At 45.7% G+C, this 26,038-nt stretch overlaps 1 protein-coding gene across 19 annotated transcripts in view; it reads left to right on the forward strand.

The window, feature by feature from the left end:
- MOB3B (MOB kinase activator 3B) overlaps positions 1 to 26,038 on the forward strand; it is a 100,479-nt gene extending 74,441 nt beyond the window's left edge. For 18 of the 19 annotated variants that reach the window (XM_038170612.2, XM_038170614.2, XM_038170613.2 and 15 more), the window contains one exon: positions 14,237 to 19,511. In XM_038170612.2, coding sequence (XP_038026540.1) covers positions 14,237 to 14,266 — 30 coding nt within the window. In that variant the 3' untranslated portion in view covers positions 14,267 to 19,511. Of the gene's footprint in view, positions 1 to 14,236 lie in introns of all 19 variants that reach the window. The other variant, XM_072031041.1, reaches the window with a different exon arrangement.

The raw sequence follows: 26,038 nt of genomic DNA on the forward strand, positions 1-26,038 counted from the left end.
TGTTTTGTATGGAAAAATGCAAGGTGGGGAATGCTGTCATTTTTCAAAAGTTCATTTTTATTCTGCTCCTTCCTGTACTATGTTTTATATAGTTTTATTCTTTTTTTTTTTTTTCACTAGTTAGTAACAGCATGGTTCTCATAGCAGACACCTGAATACATGTGAAGGGAGCAGTGGTCTGTATAAAGGTGAAATGGGATTTTTTTTTTTTTTAAATCTCTAAGTAGGTGTTTGTGAAAGTATTGCGTGTGTTAGATCTGGATCTAAGTGAAACAGATGAGGTGAGACAGAGGTTCAGACAATTAACAGCGTAACAAAACCAGACACTTCCTTTTGGCCTGAGGTGGATCAAAATGAAACTTACTGTATCCAAAAGTAAGACTTCAGAAATTGAAACACTTTTGCTGTTGCTCTTAAATGAAAATAAAAGTGTAGACAGAGAAGTGAAAGCATGGGACAATTCAGAAAGCAGTTGACCTACAAACCCCCACTGTGGTCGTTTAGCCAACTTTAAAAGGGATCAGGGCAACATTTCTCCACAGGTCAGGGTTTGGAAAGTATTTATCACACAGCTCATTTACGCAGTGCTAGAACCACTGGGATTTCTTTTCCTGCAGAAGCACAGAACAGCTGAGGCTGGCTGGCACCCGTGGACACCCTGTAGTCCAGCCCACTCCTCTGGAGGCAGTGTCACCTACAGCAGGTTGCCCACAACCATCTCCAGGCAGGTTTTCAATCGTTCCACATAAAGGCACAAGGAGATGGTATTAAATATTCCTGGAAGCGTGGCAAAGTGTTTCTGTGGGAGTCTGAGCTGTTGCAGGGGTGGTACGTGTACGTGCTGTGTAATGACTGAAGCCTATCAGGAGAGCAGGCTAGGAATGTGCTCCAACTGGTGTGTGCTTCCCCCCTGCCTTCCACTATTCCCTCCCTTCACAAAACTGCCCTTAGTGCTATCACAGGATGCAGCATTACAAACTTAGCTGGGATTCATGGTCTTCCAGAAAACTGTTCCACCTGCACTGGGAGGGCATCGTGTGAGCCATCTGACGAAGCCCCACCTGCTTCTTTCATCTCCCTGTCTCCCACTTTGGTGGGTGTCAGCAGCATGGAAATTCAGGGAAAAAAAAATTAAATAAATAAACAAACAAACAAAAAAAGTCTTTACTTTTGTCTTCAGCTGGGCAGAGAGAAAGGGAGGAGCTGCCAGACAACAGCAGACATAGCAAATAATCTTGGATTCTAGTGTGGTAGTTGAGGACAACCTATGCCCTGCCAGGTTCACTGTGGCAGGAAACGAGCCTACATTATCTCCCTTAATTAGAAAATAGGCCAAGGGCTGATTAAATAAAATCAGACTGCCACATGCTTTAATAAACAGGAAGGCAACGTACTTATCAACGTATCTCCAAAAAGGGAGAATAATGAGGGAAGCAGGCAGTAGATGAATAGTAATATTAGCCTGCTGGCAGGACTTACTCTGTCTGTTTAAAACAGATTTTATCAGCCTTCTGCAACCCCGTGCAGCAGCTGTAAAATCAAATGAAGCAAGTGAGTCAAATAGGGTTCCCCCCTTCCATTCAGGAGTTGCATAGCTTCAGTTAAAGTGGGGGCTGTAGTCTAAAATGCTCCTTATCTTTTTCACATCCCCGAGGCTGTGTTAATTTGACAGGTCCCTGAGCCTTTCACAGAGCTGCTTTGAGAGGAAAAAAATGGAAGCTGGCACGCTTTCTGACCACACAGGTGGTCGTGAAGAAAACAAGGCATGGCCAGTTGGTTAATTTGGGAGGAAATAAGAAGTCTGAGGACATACCTGGTCTCTCGCACAGTTGACAGGCAGACAGGCAGTGTGTACCACAAGAGGTCTCAGAAGACCCTCGCGGCATATCTCCGCAGGGAAGTTATCAGGAAATAAACAAAGGTCTGAATTTAGGATGTGGCATCTGCTTTGTACTGGCTCCCACTGACTGATTTTATCCTCCACTGTCACAGTTCACCTTAGCTTACCTCTGAGCCTGTTTTGGTGGCTGAAAGTTGTCTAGCTGGGCAATGTCTGTGCCTCCATCCCATTCTCACCTTGTGCAGATGCTTACACAGGATGCTTGAAACAATCTAAATGTGCTTTTTAGTGGGACTCAGTGCAGCTCCAGAAGCAGCAATGCTCTTCTGCTTTTTTCTCCACCACTCTTGTTTTTAAACAACTGATTTCTTAGCATGTAGGACTTAAGAACAAGCCAAGCACCTTGTAAGCACCTTGTGAGCAAAACAGTCCTGAGCTGGGGAATTCTGCTTCATTTTTTGCCAATTAAAAAAAGTTTTTGATAACTAATATGGATATCAAGGGAAAAAAAAAAAAAAAAAAAAAGACTAGTAATTGAACAAAATGCTCAGGAAAGAAGGGCCTTCTTCCCCAGGCTCAAATTTAACAGAAACCTTCTCTCCCTTCTTCGGAGTCTCCACTCACTCTGGTTTTTCCACATTACACCCAGACATTGCCAGTCCCTTTGGTGAGGTGAGGCATGATGCAGGCCCTAACGGTGCCTCCATCCCCGTGTCCTCGCCTTCTGGCAGCTGCTGCTCTTTCTGAACTGTTTGTGAGCAGAGGAGCCACAGACTTCTCTGGTTGAAGTTCTGGCACACGGTGGGTTATTTATGGCAGTTTTGGAGCCAGCTGGAAGTGGCTGTGAGTGGCACAGGGCAGGTGTTGGCCTCCCACCACCCCTGTAGTCCTCTGCTACCAAAACCCTGCTGGTTAAGCCCAGTACAAAGCATCCTCTGCAAAGTAAGGTGCAAGTGTTAGTTGTCATATGCAATCTGTTGGGTGGAGCCTTGCATTTTGTTTCTAATTTGGGTTTCTAACCTATCAACGGGTAAAGTAATAGCTCTCTTCTTGAGTTTTCCTCTGTCGGATATAGTATTTAGTGGATATAGTATTTAGACAGTATTGTGAGCTTGAATTCATCGGTGTTTGTGAAGTGCTCTGGTACCACCAAGTAAGAGCTGTAATAAGAGTAGAACTTGCTCCTGGTTCATCTTCCTCCCTTCGGGTCGATCATCGGTTTGTATATTTTTAAGGAATACAAGCTGCTGCATGCAAGGCAACATAATCCCTTCCAAATACTCTTGATTTCTTTAGCTCAGCCCAGTGAGCTGAGTCATAAATCTGCTTTTCCTGTAAAGGGAGGTGAGTACCTTCCCTGATACGCATCTCTTTCCATTACTCTTATCTCAGAAGAGAAAGGCTAACTAGCAGGAATAAAGTGCTGCTGCAGGTGGAGCAGCCTCCCTGTGAAGGAGTTTATCTTTTGAAAGTGTCTGCTAGGTATGACACAGCCTCGGGTCACAGAAGCAGTTTCCCTGGCTCTGCTGCTTCGAAGAAGCTGAATTCCTCCTTCCACTCCTGAAGGCAGGGGGCTCTTTTTGGATGTTGGGTTTGGTGATCACAGAGTCTGTTTATTGCTGTGCTCCAGGCTTAGCTGGAGAGGCAGCGATCGTGTCATGAAACCTGAGGATCATCACAACCACAGCAACATGTCCTGTAGTAAAGGAAAGGAAAAAAAGAAAAAAAAGGCTTCTGAAAAGCAATAAAATTAGTGCCAGGGAGGCATTAAACCACAGTGTTTTTTTTTTTCCCCTGAGCCAAAAGGTGCCTGCCAGACAGACACAGAGGCAAAGAATCCTGCAGATGTATTTCTCCTCTTGTTCAGTCATTTTAGATTCGGAGGCCTTAGAGATTTGTGGCTGAACCTCAGTGCAAAGCATTTTGTCAGGCAACAGCATGACAACAGGTGAGGCAGCAGTTTGCTCCCAACTTCTTAGTGTATGTTGCAGTATCTTGACTTGATTTCTAAATCCCTGCATTTTCACTGGCCTGCTGTTTCAGTATGCCTTGTGCTTGTCAGAGTTAGATTAAATTAAAAACTACACCCCAAAACATGGTGAGATTTCTGTGTTAAATTTAAAGATCTGAGCGTAGTGTAAATTCATTCAGAGGAGCAACGTTCTTAAGACACTTTTTTTTTTTTCGTTGTGGGAGGTGTGGGCCTATCTCTTTCTCACTACCGAGCACTACTGGTTAGCATAACCTTAAGGTACATCTCTACAAAAAAAAAAAAAAAAAGTGTTATTCTTGCTCTGCAAGTTTGAGGAAGGTCATAGAGGGCCTGGAAATCTGTGCAAGGCCTGTGTATCCAATACATACTTTGAAACTTGTGTTCTAATAACAAATCTAGGTGGCAAAAACACATACATTTCAGAACTGTGGGCAGGTCAGGAGTTCATCGGGTGCCAAAGAACTGTGGGAAGTGATGAGCAAGGGGGTCAAAAAACGGCAAATATGATGGAAGGGTTCATCTGGTTTGAGTACATTTGCTTCTCTCTCAGTTACCAGGAATTGTCAAATGCGCACATCTATTGGCCTATCTATGATAGAGATACCAGCATATGCCATTTTTGTACATTTTCATGTTTAACCAACGCAGTGTCCTCTTACAGAGCAAGGAGTAACTTTTGTGCTCTTTCAGAAATAGCCAAAAATACATAGCAAACCAGTCAGATTCCCAGCAAATTCCTATGCAACTTTGAAAACTATTGATTGCAGTGAAATTCCCCTCTGAGGACAAGGATAAAAGACAGAAGAATGTGGCCATCTGCTTTGCTCATACTTTAGAAATCTTTTTTTTTTTTTTTATAATTCCCATCCCTTGAAAACTTTGACCTTTCTCTCAGAAGTAATTTTTTGGTAAACATTTTGTTTTATGAGAACAGAAAGTAATAACTACATTTGGACGGAGAAAAACAGAGAAGGGTTTTACTTAAAGATGTTGTTATGATAACTGTTAAAGTAGTGATTTAATTTTGATGTGGAGATAATCAGCTATGGTAGCAAATAGATAATTTGGGGGTTGGAAGTGGTGGCAGTCAGTGGAGCTGCATGCATAAAAATGGACAAACTGGTAATTGCCTCCATGGGGATGGAGTTCATCTGCAGAATAAACAAAGATAGTAAGGTCTTCTTTCCTTATTCTGTATAATTCTGAATGTAAAATCTTCCATTGACCTTGTGGTCAATTGGCTTCTGATAACATTTTCATCCAATATTACCAGTCGCTTAAAAGTACTTACATGTTTTTTGTTTGTTTGTTTATCTCTCTAGGAAACTTCCTTTCTCAAGTTGGAACTTGAGAAAGTTCCCTGGAACTTCTAGGGTTTGTCCAGGCAGTCTAGCAAGTAAAGAGATGAGTGTTTAATACATCAACCTAAACATTAAACTGTGTTCAGGATTTGTATTTTTTTCCTCCCTTATCAAGCTGTATTGTAGGTTAATTGCAAAAACCCATAATGGGCTGAGTGACAGTAGGATTCCAAAGTTAAAATTCATTTAGGAAATTTCACAGCGAGGTTTGTGTAAAAGCTCTACCTTCCCATATTTTATTCTTCAGAGCTACGTTGCTGCCCTGATTACATTGATGTAAATCTGGAGCACTTTCTTCTCAGTCAGTGGGATTTTTTGATATCTTCCCACAAAATTCAGAGGAAAATTGTAGCCCCACAATCTTGAGTGGTATATTCATATGCTGTTTTGTCACCAACACCAGTACTACACAGTGTGCTGTTTTTTATGCTTCTGTACCCCATGGACAGGTTTGTGCACACATTTAGCAGAAAGGACAAAAGTGACGCGAGGAAAAGGAAGAGTTATTTTTGTATACAGATGGGATGTAAAAAATGCCTGCTGTACGTGTGGCATTGTTGTGAAGAGGCAGTATTTCCACCTCCAGGTCTTCCATCCAATATTTTCTTTAATCTATTTTTAAAAAATCATTTAAGGTATGGTTTCACAGTCATCTTATGCCACAATGAGCGCAGTCTGAAACTGGAAAACATGGCACCTTGGGCTTGCAGCAGCTGCTTGAGCCAGTACAGCCACTGGTTGCGGGAGTCACACAAAAGTCAAATCAATGAACCAAGCTTCACCCTGCTTCAGGATGAGCTATTCAGCAGTACTTGAAGCAAATGCTGTTCAGGTGAACACTAGGAGTTTCTCATTTTTACTTCTTGCTTTCCCAGGGGTAGGTACAGCAAGGCATAAGAATCAGTCCCCAGATCTGTCACTCCTGTGCCCAAGTAGCTGCTGTTAGACATACAGCTTACTGCAAACAGTACATCTTTTCACAAAATAATTAGCAGTTTTGCTGCCTCTTTGTCTCCCACAAAAAAAAAAAAAAATGTTTATTCATCAGGCACTTCATTGCCAGAAATTCATTGCCATAGATGTTGCAGAAATACTGTAAACATGGCCCATCTGTCAGTAGCCCCCTCCAGAGCTTACACTGGAAAAAACAGCGGTAGCAGGCTTAACAAAACATGGCAAACTACTGACATTTCAACAAGGGCACACTCAGGTGAAACACAGCAGAGTTAAACAGGATGATCAAATGAGGCTCCTACTGCAGATACATTTTTCAAGCATAAATTTTTAAACAGAATTATACCTTTCGTAATTCACATTTTTTTTTCTTTTTTCTTTTTTTTTTCCCCCCGAAATCATTGCTTTTTCTGCTTGGCTGTTCTTTATGTTTGTGGTGAAACTGGAATTTGCATTTTTCATTTTTCCAGACCGTTTTCTCCGTATATATATCCAGCCATCGTGAAAGCAACGTTGGCACCCATAAATCAATGGGCTGTGAAATAAGCAGTTTCAAACCTTGACTTATAAATGATCTGCCACTCAGCAAAGGACAGTGTAAGCTTGAAAGCAAAGAACTAATTTCATTAAGTCGTTGTGTTTTTGTTACCACCATCCTTCATAGCTACCCAATTCTGTTTTCTATTGATGTTCATTACAAGTACAGCCCATTGGATCCTTCTGAGTTGTCCCATTTTGCAGCACTTAAAGGAGCAAGACAAGAAGAATGCTAGCACATTGTTTTAAAGGTATCTTTGTCTTTTTTTTTTTATTATTCTAGACTTTCCAGTGTGTTTTGTATTCTGTCCAGATGGCTTAAGCTTTAGGTAGGGAACCCATAAGGTTTAATTTTGTTCAGAGCCGTAGGTGGTGCTCCAGAAAGGATAACTGGTCACTCTCTAATTGATCTGTCATGAACAGCTTCTGACTCTGAAATCTGCCAGTGAAGCTTCTGTGTGAAAAACTTTTCTTTCTGCTCTCCTCATGCATTGGCATTGGGACTTCCAAAGGGAGATCAGGAAACCCTCTCAGTAACAAGAAATTGTCTTAATGGACAAACTGGCACCCAAGTTTCCCGTCCCTCCTCCGACGTCTGCCCTCCCACAAAATCGCATGCCACACCTTCTGCTGGATGGAATTGACCATCAGCCCCTCCTCAGAATTCACCTACTGAGTATCTACCATGCACCTTGTAGAAAAGTGTCTTCAACAGCCCAGTGCTTCAACAGCAGATGCAGAACGAACGCCTCGCATGCATGTGCACGCAGATAATGGTATCAGAGGCTGTGTGTGTGTGCTCACTGGTTCAATCCGTGCATATAATGCATGCATACAGCTATTCTAAAAATGCTCATAACTCAGGTACTTGTGTGTCAGTTTTATTGTATAAATTCAGTGCAGTTTCCCTGAGATGTTCTTGCTCACAGTTGTTATAAATTCTGTCATTCATTTCAGAACGGTAGGCTGACTTACTACTTGCCTGGGTATTATCCAAAAATAAATAAATAGCAGCTAAGTCAGCTTTAAAGTAGGCATTAGATTCTTTCTTTCTTTTCTTTTTTCTCTATTTTTTTTTCTTTATTTTCTCCAGCCGTTTGCTGTAGTAAAAGAGTCCCTATTCAGGCAAGGCATGTCACTGCTTCTAACTAGCCATCAGTATCTTTTTTTCCTTAAAAAAAATGGAAAGAAAAAAAAATAAAAAAGAAGAAACCAAGCATTCCCTGCTACCAGTCCCTTTTTTCCACTTCAACAAGATATGGTGATAATACGCAGCAGGATTTCTTTTACTCTGTACAAATTGCCAAAATTTCTCAACAAATGAATCTGATCTCTAAATCAAAAATATGTAAGTGATATCTAAAGAAATGCCATATTTTTTCCTCATCTCCTCCACTTCCTGCAAGAAATTATGGAAACAGATGAGAACATCAGGACTTAACAATGCTGAAAAGCAGAATTCTCAACTGTGATGCTTGAAAAAAGCAAAGTCATAAGACGCACTGCACTGCCAGAGTTTTTGAGTAGATCCTTTCTGGCATGCATGTTTTTAATGACTATTTTTATCACATCAGCTGCTTTGCTTACACTGAATCCAAACGTACAGTGTGAAGAACAGGAAGGCTGAAGGGCAGTCCTACTGACAATTTTCTGCATGTCAGTGATTCACCAGAGGTTTTGGTGTGGTTCTGTGTGGTGTTCCGGATTAGCCATTGAGCCATCTTGTGCTCTGACACACTTCTGTCTATTTTGTGGTTACAGAAGTATATTTTTATTTCGCTGGTGAGACACCACATGAATCCTGTTTTAAAGTTTAGCTAATGAATGTAAATTACAGGCTGTTGAATAAAAAGGGCTTCTCCAAATTAGCCCACATTTCCTGTTTTGTGATAAACAGCAACGCATTTTGTACTTCAAAGAGATTTATTAATACCAGATTGAAAGAATTAGGGTTAATAGTCTAGGGTAAAGTGAGAACAGGAAACTTTGAAGGAGCTTGGTCTTCCAACTGTGTTCAGTCCTGCAAAACATTAGAGGAGAAAGTAACTGTCAGTAGCATCCATTTGGTACTTCTGCACTTCTTCCTTCATTTTTGGGTTACAAGGAACTCCTACAATATTGCTATAGGCATGACAGTCAAAAAGTCCATAATTATTTAATTAAGGCAATGCTTCTGATGAGTTAATGTGAATCTTGCATTCCTGGTGAATTATGTGTGCTCATTTAGTAAGTGTGGGGTGTAGCTGGCCTGGTTACAACAACAAAGAAAAAAAAAAAAAAAAAAAAAAAAAAAAAAAAAAAAAAAAAACAGAAAAAGGCAATTGTGCTTACAAAGCCACAAAAAATGATGGGGTACTCCATACTCCAGTACTCCAGATCAGGTATGGTACAAAAAGGAAATCTGAATCTCTGTTTTTGATAATGGATAGATAAGTGTCCCCTCTACTCTACTTGCATTTGAGCTTCCTGCCCATGGGTTTAGGCCTGTGTTTAAGTTGTTGGCTGAATCAGAGCCAGGATTGTTGGGCTGGAACCACAGCTGGGCACTTCCTCGGCCCCTTCTGGTGCCCTGTCGCCGATGGGAGGCAGGGTTGCAGGCCACACCTGCAGGTTCTGGTTGCAGGTAGAGCCAGACGGTGGCAAAACTGTACAAAATTGGATCAAACAGGTTTTTCCATCTGTAATTGTAAAAAGTTGAAGAAAACATGAAAATGTGTTTATTGTGCTATTGTAATAAATCTGTTAGCGTACAAAATGATTTATGTGAAACCCTTACCATGTTGTAGCTTATAGCAGAGAACTGGTGTGTTCTGAAAAAAAATCTGCAAACTTTTATACTAAAGATAGCATCACCGTTTGCTTGTTCAGTCTGCATGACCTCAGTGCCAAGGGAAAGAAACACAAAAGCAGCCACAGAAGGAGGTTTCTTCCATTGTTACTGAGGAAACAAACATGCAGGAGGTGAAGGCACATCCTGGGAACAAGACTTATTTAAGCAAGTCAGTCACCCGAGTGCTCGTTGTGTGTGTACCAGCTGCCTGAACCCAACCCCACTGACAGGTGCATTTCTCAGTGCGACCTCCTGGTCCTGTTGCCACGTGCAGTCGGTTGATGAAGTGCCTTTGTCACCAGTGATAAGGGATTACATTTGCAGACAGGAATATTATCTGTGTCCTGCAAACACTGCTGTACAAATTCAGGAGTGATCAATGAGGATTATCATCAGGCCTTGCTTGGCTTTGAAATAGCTACCCTGGAACCAAGCAGATTGTGGGAGGGATTAATCTAGTCCTAAGCATCATCATAATTGAGGCTCATTCAAGGAAAAGAAGTTGTAACAAAGGAAATACCCAGATGATCAATTTGCCTGTTGGATAGTAGCAATTACCAGCCTGTCATTTTTTTTTTCTATTGGTGTGCAGAGACAGTGGCAACTAAAAAAATTGTAAAATAACTTTGGAGAAAACAACTTGTAAATGAAGATAAAAGGCATGCCTAAAAACACAAGGGGAAAAAAAAAAAAAAAAAAGGAGTTTAGCAAATAACTTGTTACAAATATGGCTTTATCATTCCTATCCTGATTAATTAGCTGTCCGAATATAGATCAGTTGTGCAACGCTGGATCTTGGAGCGCGTGATCTGCGTTCCTCCCAGCAAACAGGCTCCTTTGTGACCAGGATACTGAGACCTTTGTCCGCACGATGATGGTTCATCAGTTGTTGAAATCTTTGTGGGGAAAACCACAACAGCAAAAGTGGAAGAAGTCATGACCTGTGCTCATTTCAGTGAGGGCAGTTAGCGCAGCAGTGGCATCCTCACAGGGTGATGTTGTTCATGCCGTTCACGTGTATGAATTCACCCACTCTCCCATCAGCTTTTGCAGACCGTGGATCCCCCACCATCCAGCATTTGCTTCCATTAAATGCTGGTGCTGGGGTGACGTCTCTTTTTTTACACCTTACATTTTGGCTACCCCAATTCTGACTTTCACACGCGTAGCAACACCATTTTCTTAGAAGAACATCATTCTTTGGTGGGGAACCCATCTTTGGGGGGTGTATCTTTTGGTGGCTGTTCTCTGGGCACAGTCGTCTCACAGATTGGGTCGAAGCTTTAATATCTGCTTTGTATTTTGGCTTTGAAAACACCGCTGTTTTCTGCCTTCGTTTTTTGAGTTGTGTGACCCAAAACTGGTAGAAGGAACAAGCCTGAATGCTGTGGTACAGAATAAAACTCTAGAATTTCTGGTAATTGCTTTTGAAGGGGAATTGGATCTATTTTCACCAGCTCAGGTGTGGAGCTTTCTGCTAGTCTTGTTCTGGGTGTTTGGTCAGTACAGGCAGACTTTGAAAGTTTTAAACATCTTTAAAAAATGCCTGTGCATGCCTGTCCTTGTCTCCACGCCTACTCCTCCGACTTGCTGCCTGGCCTGGACATTTCATCCTCCAGTGGGGCTGGCTGTCCTTGTCCTTGCCAGGCATGCAGCACTTACAGTCTGCAGGCAGACCACAACCAGTTGTCCTTTTCCCAGTTTGGGAAGTACTCCTAACATGCTTTTGATGAATAATTATTAGTCAAGAATGTACCTCTGTGTTTTCCCCAAATTAAAACAACCTGTTAGGTTTCAGAGAAGCAGAAGCAAGAAAGACTCAAGAAGCTCTGGACAAGACTTAGTCTTGAGCTTGTGCTGAAGGCAGTGCTCATCTCTGCTGTGCACCACCAGGACAGCTGAGGAGCCACATCTCTGGAGAGGTCTGAGAGGGTTGGTTTAACTGGCGTGGGGCTGTGTCAGTCTCCCTGGTACCTCCAAATTCCACGGGAGACTTTGGTGCAGGCTCCATGCCAAGGGAGAGGCTGGCTGCTACAGTCCCTGGCTGGGAGAGGTCCCAGCCCCAGGTTTGCTCCGTGAAAGGCTCCGCAGCTGGGCCCCGTCTCACCTCTCTCGCACCAGAGTTTTGGCTGAGGCCAACTTGCCCTTTGCCAGCTTTATAATTATATCAGTCTTCCTAAAAATAGTAATAATAGAATCTTTCCTTTTTGTAAATTCCTGTAAGGAAAAAACAGCTAGAAGTAGGTCACTGTCGCAAAGCATGGACCAATTTACTGTTTGAAGGATTACAGGTTTTCTTTTTTTTTTTTAAGCATTTTCAGCTCATTGTCTGAAATAAGTAGAAACGTGCACATATGCAATGTGTCCATGTTTCTGTATTTCTGTGCCCTTCATTTATCTAGGTCAGTATAGAAGAGGTTTCTGTGCATCAGAAGATAATGATACTCTGTAGGTTTCAAGGATTTCCTGACTTTGTAACTTCGGTGAACATTTTCCATACCAAAACCAAGCAGGTGCTGGAAGAAGACCCTTTGAGCAGAAGCTCGGAGAAAACTTGCAGAGCCTTCTGCAGCAACGTTGCTGTGACAGGGTTGGGTGGGGGAAATAGGAGTTGGGGGGATGATGGTGGACACCACTGTCCTAGCAACATCACAGAGGTGAAGGGAGGGACAGCCGTGGGCAGGAATTGTGTTACAGTAAGAGATAATTTCTGTCCAAACTGCAGAGCTCAGTGGCATCGTAGCTCCATGGGTCATGACACCTGGGCAGTGAAACTTGCAGGTGCAATTTGTTGATGCTGAAACATTTCAGACACTCCCATAGCAAGCTGGTTTAAAGCACTCTGGTTTACAGATAACCCAGGCTCCTGCTCTTTCCTTTGCCTGGATATATTTACCCACGTCTCATCTCCTACCTCTGACACTACTTTTTTTATTTAGGAGTGGAAATGCATTTTGCGTGTTGAATGAGTTTCTTACAAAGTTTTATGATTTCATTGAGAGGGAGAGTCTGCCTCCCACTGCTCCCGAAGGAGCACAGCCAGGTTTTTTACAGTGACCCTGGTACTGCTTTATCGTCCTGCTGCTTTTGCAGAGATAGATGCTGCTGCCTGCCCACAAGCAGATGCTGGGCAGCAGCTGCAGCAAGGAGCAGTGGTGCTGCATAGCACAGACTATATTCAGATGGGGGAAATAAAAGATTTTCCTGCAGAAGATGATGTGCGAGCGGCAGTCCTTCCCCAGGCCTGAAAGCCTGGCACCACCGCGTGGAGGCAGCTGGGAGCACAGAGACACACTGCAGGTCCCCGGCTGGCAAAAACGCCCCTGGGGACGCTGCCGTGCCACCAAAACTCATGGGTGGCAGAGCACATCCAACATTTAACAGGACAAGGGGACAGATCCTTCCATGACAGTTTACCTTTGTCACCTTTAACAAATGAGAGGGAGAATCAAGTACCCGTTTGGATTACTGTGAGGATCACTGTGGGTATTACAGACAACCCTAGAGATTGCTGGACTAGTTGCATTGCCTTTAGAGCAGCTGCAAATGACAATATCCCATTCTGTTACCTGCATGACAGCAAAATAACAGGTGATGTAAGATAGTCTGTGAAACAACCAGGAACAGAAACCAATTAAAACTCTGGAAGGGGAAAGAAATCCTACAATTCCATTTTTTAAGTAATAAATTACCTGCTATGCCGAGAGACTGCCAAGGCCTTTACATTAGATTCTGACACACGTAACAAATTATTCAAGCAAGCTAAGATTTTTAGAAACTTCTGCCAGCTTGGTAAATCTAATTTCCATAGGAAATGCTGTACAGGTCTGGAGACACTGAAAGAAGAGCCAAAGGTAGAATCTGCATGGCCCCACTGACCTGTAGGTGCTTCAGCCCTTCAAGCCTGACCTCAAATCTGGGGCTTCTTTCCTTATTCCTACATCTTTTGCCAAAACCCATACAAAATAACAGATTTTTGATCTTAACATGCCCCTGTTCCCGCAGAAGACTTGACCTTTGTTCAGAGCAAGACACATTTTCACCTCCAAATTCTGACAGAAATTTAGAAAAGTACAGACCCATCTGATACTTCTTTCCAGCATTTCTGCTGACCAGCGTGAAGGATTGTATAGAACAGGATAGTCAGCTACCAGATAGTGTGCATCAAAATGCCCATAAATAAGTCAAATAAAATAAAATCCCATGGTGGATCCCAGACCCCAGTTCCTAATGCAGTCTGAATGCTCCCAGATGCCATCATGGTCAAATTCCACAGCTCTGGTCGAGTCCTGGAAGAGCCTTGCCCTGTGTTTCCATAATTTCCAGGCAGAAATTATTAGATAGAAATGTATCTCCACGTTTCTTGTTGGATGTAGGTACAGTGACAGCAGTTGGAATCCTTTTTCTCACATTAAGTTAGAAGTTTTCTACCTCTGAGTGCGTTGTCAGGTGATTTATTCCTTTTGTGTGGGATGCAGCACCATTTATATGGCAGGGCTAGGGAATTAGTGAGGTATTAAAGCTGTCAACAGTGACAGAAAGCAGCATGCTAATTGCCAATTACATTCATTGTCCTTGAAAGTGACAGAGAGGAGCAGAAGGATGGTGGCATATAAAAATAGGTGAGCTTGCACAGATGCCGAAATGGTAATTGGGAAGAGGAATATGCACACTTTACAACAAATGCCCTTTGCTATTTAATCCCCCTTCTTGTTTTACAGAAAGAGATGACAACCAGGATGTGTCACTAAAAAACACCCACTGAAGAAAAGCAAAGTCCAATTTTTGTCTTGCTGCAGAGTTCGAGAACATGACAGCCCTCGCAGAATGAACCTGCTAGTTAATCCAGGAAAGCTGAGAAGCTGGGAACCACAGCTACTTTCACAAAAGCTTCCCACTGCTGTCCGTGTGCTTAACCCTGAATATGCTGCTAGAACCTCATCCGAGCAACGTGGGTTAGTGAGAAAAAGAAGAATCAACTTGATATTAGTTCTAGCTCCTTCGTTAGGGATAAGAACCTCTTCAGCCACGAATGATGACAGAATACCTTCCTGCTGCTAAAGCTTTACTGAAATTTGTCCCCCTGGGCTGACCTCCAGATTATCAAGGCAGCCTGGAATCGCAGAAGACCCACAGCCTTTCATGTCTCCCTCCCTTCACCACCACCCAAGGCTTGGCCACCATTCCCAAATCCCAGCGAGCCGTGATTTTCCAGGAACACAGCCCTGTCCATTTGCTGATCAGACGGTTTGTGCTTTGGTGTGACTCGTAGTGGGGTGACAGCTAGGCAGCTTCTGATCCCAGCTACCTGAGTGCGCACCCAGATACAGCACTGCAGTGTTGATGTCTTACCTTTGAATTCTTGCTGTGATGGACAGGAAATCTGGTCGGTGTTGCTGCATTACATAAAAAAGCAATTCATAGTCAGAATTGTCATGAAATACCCTATGAACTGCACTGATCTGTCCTGTAAATGATGTCCTCCTATCCCCTTAGAGAAAGGACCCCACCCATTCACCTTAAAGTTTTATCTTTTCAGGGAGAAATAAATTTAATGTTGATAATCAGGAGATAAAGATGAGTAACATAACAGTCAGGGCAGGAGGGACTAAATGAAAATCTCTGTCGCATCTAAACAGTGTCCAACCGTGTGGCTCCTTTCCCCAATGGAGTAATTCACATTTTTTTCTGCACTTCCCAGCCCAACTTAATAACACATTGGTGGACAGCCTGGAAGGCTACATTGCAGTAAATCCAGTCTTCTATGTAAATATGCCCAATAAAAGGCTTTATTTTTTTTTTTTTAAGCAATACTTAACAGATCACAAGAGAGATTTAGCTGAATAAATGGGGATCAAGTGGAACACACCTATGTATTCTGTGCCTTCTAATGCATTTTGCACATTTTTGTTATAGTAAGAGATTACTCTTCCTTGGTGAGTGCTGAACCCTGTTGCTGCCTTCCCCTCAAGAGTGTTGGTTTTGTTTATTTCTTCTGAGGCATTTTCAGAAGCAGATCTCGTAAAGCATCCAGTGTCTGGAACATTTGAAATAGGGGTGTAGCAGAAATCAAGCATAACAGCAACCCTTTCCTGGCTCATGTTGTGGTGTATTCTGATTTGCTTGCTTAAAACAGAGCGTGTAAGTGTTGGTGATCACGTCCTTGCTGGGACACAGGGCCTTGGTCTGTGAACATCTCATGTAGCTAGGTGGAGACACTTCTGCATCTTTAGGATGACACAAGGAGCATTGTCCTTTGCTTCCAAGGGAGTGGTCTGGAGTGTCTTACCTCCTTCAGTGGTCTTTGCAATCAGGTTAATTCTCTGGGGACTGCAATACACGTATAATTTTGGGGGCGTTGGCACTCTTGCGGGATAAAACCATTTTGTGGAACTCACTGCCATAGCTGCTGCTGAGCTTAGCTGCTTCGTTTTAAAGACAGGATAAATGTGTCTGTGGAAGAAGGCTTCACAGGACGTGTGGTTGAGGACTGCCTGGAGTTGCAACATCAGTTGCATGTGGCAGGGTTTCTCCTACCCTGCTGCGAAGAGCACGGTCACTGCCCTGCTGTGCTTGAACTTCACTGCAGTCAGCCCCATCTGGTGATCCTATGGCTGAGCAGCACTGCCATGCTCTGTGCTAAAGATTAACGAAAAGATCAGAGCCACTACATAAATTGGAAAAGATCTTATTTTATGCATAAAATAATCTACTCTTCATTCTGTTGTGCTATCACCATGTGCTGTCTTCAGTCTAATTGCTGTAGTGGAGTTTGAAAACACAGCAGAATTTGTTCCCAGTTGCTTTTAATTACTTTAAGATAATCTTCTTGTAAATGCATTAATCTCAGTGTGTTTGCAAAACTGCTGGAGTATTTTCCTTCTTCTAACACAGTCTTTCAGTTTCCTAAACTCTTGTGTTCCCTTCTGTGGTGAAGCACGTGTTGTGAGGCAAAGGAGGGAAACGCAGAGTGGAAGGACTCCTGAGGGACTTGTGTTGGACCTGGACAAAATTCCTGTGGGTCTCATGGAAAAGCCCTTCCAGCCCAGGAGCTGAACCAGCCACAGAATGTGCTCAGTTTGGTTACTCGCTCTGGTGCTTTGCTCCGGCTTGTATTTTCCCCGTGAGCCTGTAGCTATTGCATTCAGCACCCGTGGTGTGGTGATGGGCACTGGCCCAAGTCCTGGCACAGGAGGCAGGGGAGCGGCTTCCTGGCACCCTCCTCATTTCCCATCTGTGCCAGGCTGAGTGCAGGCTCACATCTGGGCATCTCAGACCTGCCTGCTCCTGAAGAGACTGCAGAGAACCCGGGAAGCTGGAGTTTGCCAGGTGATGAAATAAACTTCCTGCACGTGGCGGGCTTGGGCCTTTGCCCAGCTGTCTCCAACAAGCCCTGCCTTTGCTGCAGAGGTGTTGGGCCACGGCCTCACCATCTCGTGCCATCCCTCCCTTTTCTGTGCCTGGTATTTGACGTCCCTGCAGGAATGATGTCCGGAAGGTGGCATCTCCACATGGCAGTGCCGTGTTCCCTGTTTTCCTCCTCCCCTGGAAGAGAGGGGCCGCACCCTGTTGGATCCAGATCTGACAGATTCCGGCTTCGGCAGCAATTTGCTCAGGGCCACATCCAGTGTCTTGTTTTGGTTGTTAATCACAGGTCCTGATTTATGCAATTCCTCAGGATATGTTACGAGAACCATAGCTTAAATGCAACTGTATGCAAAGGCACTCATTTCGCCTACTGAGAAAATCTTTCTGCTTGATCTTACCAATTATATGTGTTCCTAACCATTCCCCAGCCTGTGTTTTAACAGCATTTCATGTGGTTCTGGGATTATGTTTTTTGTTTGGTTTGGTTTTATTTTGTTTCTTTTACTCACCTTTCCACCTTTCCAGTCTTTCAATTAGGTCTTTTTTTTTTTTTTTCCTACCTAAAAACAAAACTAAACTAAACAAAACAACAACAACAAAAAAAAAAACACAACACTCTTGAGTCTGGCAGTTACCTTAAGAGATGTTGTTAGTGCTGAGCTTCAAGGCAATGTAATTGGGATCACTTTAATTGATTGAGGCCACAGCCAGCTTTACTTCAGAGTGTGAAAGGCTCCTGTGATACCAAAATTGCCTTCAGTGATAATAGACTTAATAGCCTTCATTGATTTGTCTCTGTAATAAGGGATTTTGTAATGAACTGCTGCTTTGTGTGAACATAGGTTAGTGCTACACTGCAGTGACAATGTAACTTGAAAAAGATCTTAACCTCTCTTGGGCTGTAGGAAGGATGGAGTCCCAGGGACTACTAGGGAGCTTTTTTTGCTGATAGCAGTGAAATTGATGATTTCCATTGGATTTGAGAGAAGGTAGGCACCTCTGGAAACGAGCTTTTGCCAAGAACTCAAGCTCTAAGCAGCAAAGCTTGCACCATACAAGGTGTTCAACTTTCCTGACTCGTTATTAACAGGGCAGGGAGACAGGAGACAAGCAGTTAATGTAACTCGGTGGCACCTACAGGCAACTACTGAAGACAAGCAGAGACCTAAGGGGTGAACGCTGAGCATCCTTGCAGCAGTCATGCACAGGAAGATTCCCAGGGCTGTGTAGAAGGACACGCGGGGAATGGTGCCCTTGGTATCTGGGGAGCAAGTAGCCAAGTCACTGTTAGCAATATCCTCTCAGGTCTTTGCTCTTACCAGTGGCGATTCCAGGGTGTTTCCAGCTAAAGGTGGCCTTCTCTCAGCCAGAGGGATCTAGATGAAGATCCAAGGTCTCCAGTTGCTTTCTCTCCTAAATATGGAACAGGGTCTTCAGCACCTTTGCACTTGGGTTGAATAAATTACACATTCTGGAGCCACCCACTAAAGGCCATTCCTTCTGCTTCTTGTCATTCCTACATGTTCTTGGGGTTTCTGAAAATACCTTGGGTGTGAGGGCTTAGAGCTGACCTTCTGCCTCTTAATTTTCTCTGTACCTCTCCAAGGATGATGTTGTTTTGAAGATGAGCTTTCTTGCCTCTCTGCCTCCAGAGGGACAGCTCTCACCTACGCCCTCTGAAGAGATACCACCAAGGGTTGTTTTTCCATTTTCTCTTCAGAAGAGCAGAAGCAGAGGGCAGGAATTGCCTTCAAGCACTGCAAAACAGAATGCACTATGTATAAAACAGGACTATGTTTGCTACTATGTGACGTGCTTCAAGTGCTTTAGAAAGGGGATGACACTGGGGGATCAGATGTATACAAGTGGTCAGTGATCAGACATTTTTTCCTGTATCTTGGAAGAAATTAAAGGCATTTTTTAATAATTACACAAGTAGTTCCAAGGGCAAAGTAAGCCAAATCAGTAGTAAGAACCTGGTAGTGGTACACGTTCAAATCCAAAATGATTAAACTTGATTTTTCATGTATTTTATGCTAATGAGAAAAGCAGTGCTTTTCAGGGTTTTAATCAAATAAGCTTGAGCTCTTAGAAGTAGTAAAAAGATGCAACAATGTTTTCCCAGGGGAAAAGTAAACAACACACAGACACTCACACACCAAAACAACAACAACAGCAAACTACTACAAAAATAAAAATAATTACTTTTCCAGTCTAATGTGTGTGTGCGAGTGCGTGCGTGTGCATGTGTGTTTTGGTGAGGATGTTGATGTGGAAGTATCGGTGTGTAAATAGGTACGCGTATCATCCCCACACATTCCCACAGAATATATATTTTTCTTTTGCTATTTTTAAGGGGATATTTCTAACAAATAAATGCTTAATTCATTTTCCTCTTCATCAGTGCTGTTTGGTATTTGAATATTTTTTAATGATGTTAGATGTGTCTTAGTCTCTTTTTGTTCTGCTTGTTGGTAAATGGGGATTCAGCTGTCTGAGAAGAGAGACCAACACTAACTGCTATAGTCATTAAAGGAAAAGGACACCGTGAAAGACTGCTTTTCAAGTCAATCCTGGTGGAGGAAGCTATAAAATCCAAATATCATGAATAAAAGAAACGTAATCTCACAGGAGTGTTGTGAAGTTGTTTGGAATCCTAATTCTCTGGGAAGGCAAATGCCAGTGTTTTCCGTGCTGCAGGGTGAAATTTCTTGGTAGGCTCATGTGCCTATGTGCTGTACGGGAGCAGAGCTGGAGGGGGAGCAGAGTCGGGGCACCTGTGGTGCTGCAGGGAGATGGGAGAGCAGGAGCTGGACACGGGTCAGTTACAGAGCTGGAGGGGAGCAGTGAGGCGAGGGAGAAGGAACTGGGGTCAGTAGTGGCTTTGGGAGAGGCAGAGACAGCCCACGAGAGAAGACCTGACACCAGACTTGGGGTGAGGAGCTCTCTTTAGGCTCCTCTTTGGGGAGCTGAGTATTAGGATGCTAGGGTGAGTGGAGTAATTGGAAAACAGGAATCCCGTGGAGTTTAACAAAAGGAGAAGCAGAGCCCTGCACCTGGGGACAGGCTGGGGCCACCCAGCTGGGCAGCAGCCTGGCAGAACAGGGCCTGGGGGTCCTGCTGGACACCGAGTTTACCACGACCCATCCACCATCCCTACGGGCAAAGGCGGCCAAGGCTTCTGGGGCTGCAGCAGCCCGAGCAGGAGTGAAGTGGCAGGGGAGAGGGCAGGCTGGCTGCCTCTTACACTGGAGAAGTGTCAGCTGCATCTTCTGCTGTCACTGGGATAGCGTGGCATTTGCTGCTGCACAGTGTGGTGGCGAGGCAGGATTCAGCCTTCCCTGTTGTACGCACTGCTCTGTGCAGCTCCCAGGGCCAGCATAAAGCAGCAGCGAGGGAAAACGAGCAGGAGATGCCACGGAGAACAGAGAGCTCTGCATGAGTGAAAAGGTGGTTCTGACATGCAGCAGATGAACCTCGTGATTTGAGCCCTTGGATTGCATTTAATAGATCACAGCAATTTAGAGCAATTTGAGTTAATTGGCTGGTAATCCGAAGGTGTCACATGCTGGGTGCATGTGTTTGCATGGCACCATTATCAGCAGAGTAAAAGCCGCATGTTGCTCACGTCCCTGAAAATCACGCACCATGTAATTATCAACCATTCAGTAATAAATACGACACGAGGAGTGGCAGCGGTTAGGAGGGGAGGTGGCATCTCGTTGCAGAAGCAGTAAATCAAGCCACTCTCCTGCTGTAAGAAGAAATACATCAGTCTAGCAGCCTTTTGCTGCAATGGCGTGCATTTCTCTCACAGTCTTTTGGTCTCTCCTGGGCTCAGGAGGTAGAAATCTGACATTTTCACAAATTGTTCTGTTCTGATTCCTGCCGATGAGTGGTTATTGAAATAAATGTATTTGCAATTTATGCTGTTCTAATGGAAAGAGAGAATCACTTGCTTTTGACTTCACTGGATGAGTGTTTATCTTAGTGAATGATGAGAGAAAAACACAAGCCATGCAATCTCGTAACTCTCACACTTTACACACTTGAAGTGGCACGTCTGTCAGAGCTGCACAGTTAAGCCTAATGAAAAGGTCACCTGCTCTCCCATTTGCCACCATAAAACTGTTAATTCCATGCCCAACTAATCTGCCTGCTTGCTTAATTTTTAGGTAGTCACAACATGATCAAGCACAAGGAGAGGAATGACATTTATTCATTTACAAACTCTTTGGGGATTTAAATAAGTAAGTAAATAACCACAAAACAACAAAACCTTAAAAACATAATGCATGGCCTTTATCCTTCTCAAACTGGCTGCTGTAACAGTGAGTTTTCAAGCTGATGAAGCCTTGGAAGCAGAGCTGGTGTTCTTAGTGGATTACAGTAACAGAACATCTTTTGTTATTGTCTCTGCACCTCCCCTGAGGGAAATACCCCTCCACGGTGGCCCTGCCTTCCCTCCTGCTCCTGCGGCTTGAACACGGAGCACCAGCACCGGGCAGCCACTGGCTCCACGACTGGCACGGTTTCTGCAGCTGGCACCAGCCAGGCCCTGGGCAGCCAAGGGCTCGATAAGCCAGGCCAGCTGGGGAGCCACTGTGTCACCGGCTGGCACACACCAGCCCTGAGGAGCTGGCCCTGGCAACTCACACTTCTTTTAGCTGTGTTTGTTTTTCCCTTACTATTTATTTATTTATGTTTTGTATTGTGTTTCTTCTCTCATCCAGTTCTGTTTCCTTTTTTTTTTTTTTTTTTTTTTTTTTCTTTTTCTTTCTGAGGTCATTTTCTATTTTCTAGTGTTTACCTCTGGTAAAATGTTTTTTGTGGTCCTGAGGCTTTCCTCATTTACTACAGGTGTTCCTTTCCCATCCTGATGCCTTTCAATTTTCTTCAGTTTATTTTTGTCTCCTTTGGCTTCCTGACTACAGCACCAAGTTGTCCTTAGGTGCCGATCTTGTGCCTTTGGACTGTGCCATGCCCCGAGGGCCACACTGACTGCTTTGTGGTGCTCAGGTCTCTGCCTTGAGTGGCAGTAATCCCCTTGGGGGTAACTGCGAGGCATAGCTAGGTGCCCTGGCCTAGCAGTGATCGGCACCAGGGCCGTGATATGGCCCTCACTTCTATCTGGGGCAGGAGACGTCCTCTGGAATTTGTGGCCAGCACAAATATTCTGTCTTTTATATACCAGGTGTTCTGTAAATGTTCACATTGTGGTGGATTAGGAGAAAGTGGTGCTTCAGGGGCATGGGGCTATGTCCAAAAGCTATACCCTGGTCTGTGCACAGTCGTGGTGTCCCTGTGGGGCGATGGTTGGGTCCCGTGTTCTCCCAGATGCTTGGCTAGCTAGGCCAGCAGGGGAGAAGTGGGACTGCAGGGAGATGCTGTCAGGGTTCCCTCCTCAAATGACCTAAAAGAAGACCAGGAGCTGTAGCAAAGCTGCTCTTCCAGCCTGACACAGCATTACATTGCTATTAGCTCACATTTCACAAGCTGACTTCGTTGGATGCACCCACATGAAAGATCTTTTATGCCATTCTGTGAGAAAAAGATGAATTCCTAAATACAGAGTGCAACAGCGGAGAAGAAAAACAACTTCACAAAGAAAACAAGACATAACAGGTGTACTCAATGGGATATACAGAGTAATGATTCATGTCAAGAAGATGGTTGATATTAATAAAGAAGGGGGAGATGGGGGAGTGTGGCCATGGGGGTAGGCAAACCCCATGGTTGGTGGCAACATCAGACTCTTAATGATGAGGCCATCAGGAATGTAAAAGAGTTTAGAGGGAATAAAGAAGGGTGATTCAGGAGACTCCATGCAGTCTCAGGTTGCTTGTTCTCCAGCCATTAAGGCATGGATGTTGCTGCGTGCTTGCTGTTCCTGTTATATGCAAAGTTGTTTGACCAATGAAAAGTTGTTTTTGAAAACGACTGCTGTGGGGAGAAGGGTATAAGAGGGGAGCTTGTCCTCGAGAAGAAAAAGGCAACCCTGTGGAGAGGGATCCCAGCTGCTTGGCTTCACTGCCTTCTAGTTTTTGGCTATTGGCAGTATCCCAGCATCAAAGAAGCCAGGTGAGGAAGTGCTCACCTGGATGACGACTGAAATTCTTTCTTATTTCTCACAACTTACTCAGGGATAGACATAAAGTGGTTTCTGATTCATTTATGGTTTCTAAATGAAATTATATTTTAATTCAATTTAATTAAAATTTACTTTTAAATTATGGTAAAATAACAAGCAAGGTAGGAATTAAAGTTACTTCACTTATTGCGAACACAGAAGAGTGGCTTTTAAACTGGGGAAGAAAAAACAGCACAAAGAGCTCGAGGTTGGAGATGAGAATGGCTTAATTAATTGGAAGGGGAATGGGGAGTACAAGAAACAAAAGAAACAATAAGGCCACACAGAAGCACAGAGAGAAGGAAGAAATATTCTCTACTTCCCATCAACGAGCCATGTTCGGCCAAGTCTTGGGAAGCAGGGCCTCAAAACACATAGTGGATGTTCAGGAGGACAGCCCCCTTCCTAACGGGAGCCCCCATTTTTGTTGCAGAGTGTGGCATCAGGTGTTCTAGAATATCCCTTTGGTTGGTTTAGGTCAGCTGCCCTGGCGATGTCCCCCCCCATCTGACGGGCTGACGGGTCGGGCTCCAAGGGTAATTGTAAATGGGGTTGCATTGGGCTGCTGGCCAGTCACTAGGGGCTTCCGCAGGCCTCCATTTTAGGGCCTGTTCTCTTCAGGGTTGTCCTGACTGACTCGCATGTAGGACTTGAGGGCAGATGGAGTCCATTTAGGCATGATGCTGAACAGGAAGGAGTGGCTGACTCCATCAAGGGGACGAAGGCTTTGCAGAGAGATCTTGACAAATCAGAGAGCTGGGCAATCCCCAGCAATATGAGGAGGTTTAGCAAGAGTGAGTGAGGGATTCCACGCCTGGCAAGGGGCAACCCTGGCGGTACGGACAGTCAGGGGGACGAGAGGCTGGAGCGCAGCCCTGCAGAGCGGGATCTGGGGGTTTTGGTCAATAGCAAGTTGAACGGGATTCAAGCACGGGCCCTGGCAGCCAGGAGGGGAACTGCATCCTGGGGTGCCTCCAGTATGGTATCGCCAGCCGCTCGGGGGCAGGGATTGCTGTGCTCTGCTCCGCGCTCTTTCCGCATCGCCTCGAGTCCTGTCGTGTGTGCACTTTTGGGCAGCACACTAACAGAAGGACATCAAGTTATTGGCGAGTGTCCAAAGGAGGGCTTCAAAGTGGTGAAGGCTCTGGAGAGTAAGATGGGTGAGGAGCACATGAGGTCCCCGTGTTTGTTCAGCTCTGCTCTCTGGGGACACTGACAAAACTCGAGGGAATGGCAAGGAGATGGGACAGTGGAGGGTCTGGCTGCAGGTGAGCAAAAGATTTTTCACCAACACGGGGCTTGGCCACTGAAACAGGCCTCCCAGGGAAGTGGTCATGGCAGCAAACGTGCTGGAGTTCACAAACTGTCTGGGAAGTGCTTTCAGACACATGCTTTGGTTTTTGGGGGTCACCCAGAGAGATGGGCTCTGAGGTCACCTAGCGATGGGCTCTGAGGTCAGCCAGCAACGGGCTGTGACCTCACAGGCCTCCCTGCTTATCTCGGGGCGCCGTCAGAGCCTGGCCCAGCCTGGCTCGTGCCTGGACTCCCGCTGAGCGTGTGTGCGAGGCTTGGAGTGCCGAGCAAGGATTTGTTGAGAGGAGTTGTTGGAGCTGTGCTGTGGGGCCGTCGGCAGCTGCTCTCAGTGCCCGTCCCCGCAGCCAGTGCCTGCGTTTCCCCAGCCCTGCCTGGCTCAGGCAGCCGGGGCTGTGCGGGGAGTGCTCGCAGCAGTGCAGGTGAGCTGTGCGGGGACACGTGCCCCGGGGCTCGCGTTGGGGTTTTGTCCTGCTGAGGGGCCGGGGCACTGCCTCTGCCCGCTCCGGCACAGCCACTGACCCTGGCCTCTCTCCTTCTTGCAGCACACAGCACCTGTGGCAGTGGCGCCAGCCAGGGGAAGCAGCTCCCCATCTGCAGCTCTCCCCAGCCCGCTGCAGGGAGCCGACGCCATGGCCAGTGAGGCCAAGGACGTCACCTGCCCTGTGTGCCAGGTGGCCCCCAAGGAGCCCAGCTACGTCCTCGCCTGTCTGCACCGCTTCTGCTTCGGGTGCATCATGCGCTGGGCCAAGAGAAGCAGCACCTGCCCCCTCTGCAGGCAGCGCATCACCTCCATCCGCTACTCCATCTGGGCGGAAGACGACTTCCTGGAGGTGCAGCTTGCCCCCGACGCAGAGGCCCAAGCTGACAGCCAGCAGGACGAGCAGGGGGCTGCGGAGCCGGTGCCCCAGCCTGCCGTGGGAGGCCTCGTGCCCGAGGAATGGGCGGCCCTCTTCAGGGAGCACCTCGGTCCGCTGCGCTCCTGGGTGCGCCAGCAAGCCAGGGAGCTCTTCGACGCTGCCTGGTGGGACCAGGACATGCTGGAGGCCACCGTCATCGCTTGGCTGTGCCGCTGCGGGCTGGATGAGCAGGCCTTGGTGCAGGAGCTGCGGCCGTTGCTGCAGGGCCACACGGTGAGCTTTGTGCAGCGGCTCATCTCCATCATGCTGCAGACGTGCAGCGAGGAGTACCTGGAGGACCTGGGATTCCTGGAACCCCGTCCTGCCAGCCAGCTCTACAATGGCCCTGAGGTGGACCTCGAGGGCTCCCAAGACACCTGGGAGCCAGAGCTCAAGGGCTCCCAAGACACCTGGGAGCCAGAAGAGAGCCCTGAGGCCATCCCCAGCACTGCTGCCTCCCCCCGGGACACTCCTGCCAGCAGCCCGGAGGATTCTGACGTCGAGGAGCTGCCCAGCACCTCCAGTGCCGCCCTACCTGGGGGTCCTGGCCACCTGCCCACCACACCCATCCCCGGGGATCAGGAGGAGCCCTTCTCAGAGCCGCGACAGGCGGCAGAAGAAGATGCCGTGGTGCCGGGCTGCAGCCACGAGCCCTCACCTCCTGGCCAGGGCAGGGACAGCTCACCTGGGGGGCCCCGGCAGAGGAGGAAGAGGAGGGCTGACAGCAACCTGGACTCTCCCCAGCCCTGCAAGAGGCCCCCGCGCCTTTAGCAGGGCACACGTGGTTGTCATCCAAATAAAGAGTTGTCACCCTG

This window comes from Anas platyrhynchos, chromosome Z (genome assembly GCF_047663525.1).
Source record: "Anas platyrhynchos isolate ZD024472 breed Pekin duck chromosome Z, IASCAAS_PekinDuck_T2T, whole genome shotgun sequence".
NCBI classification, from domain to species: Eukaryota; Metazoa; Chordata; class Aves; order Anseriformes; family Anatidae; genus Anas; species Anas platyrhynchos.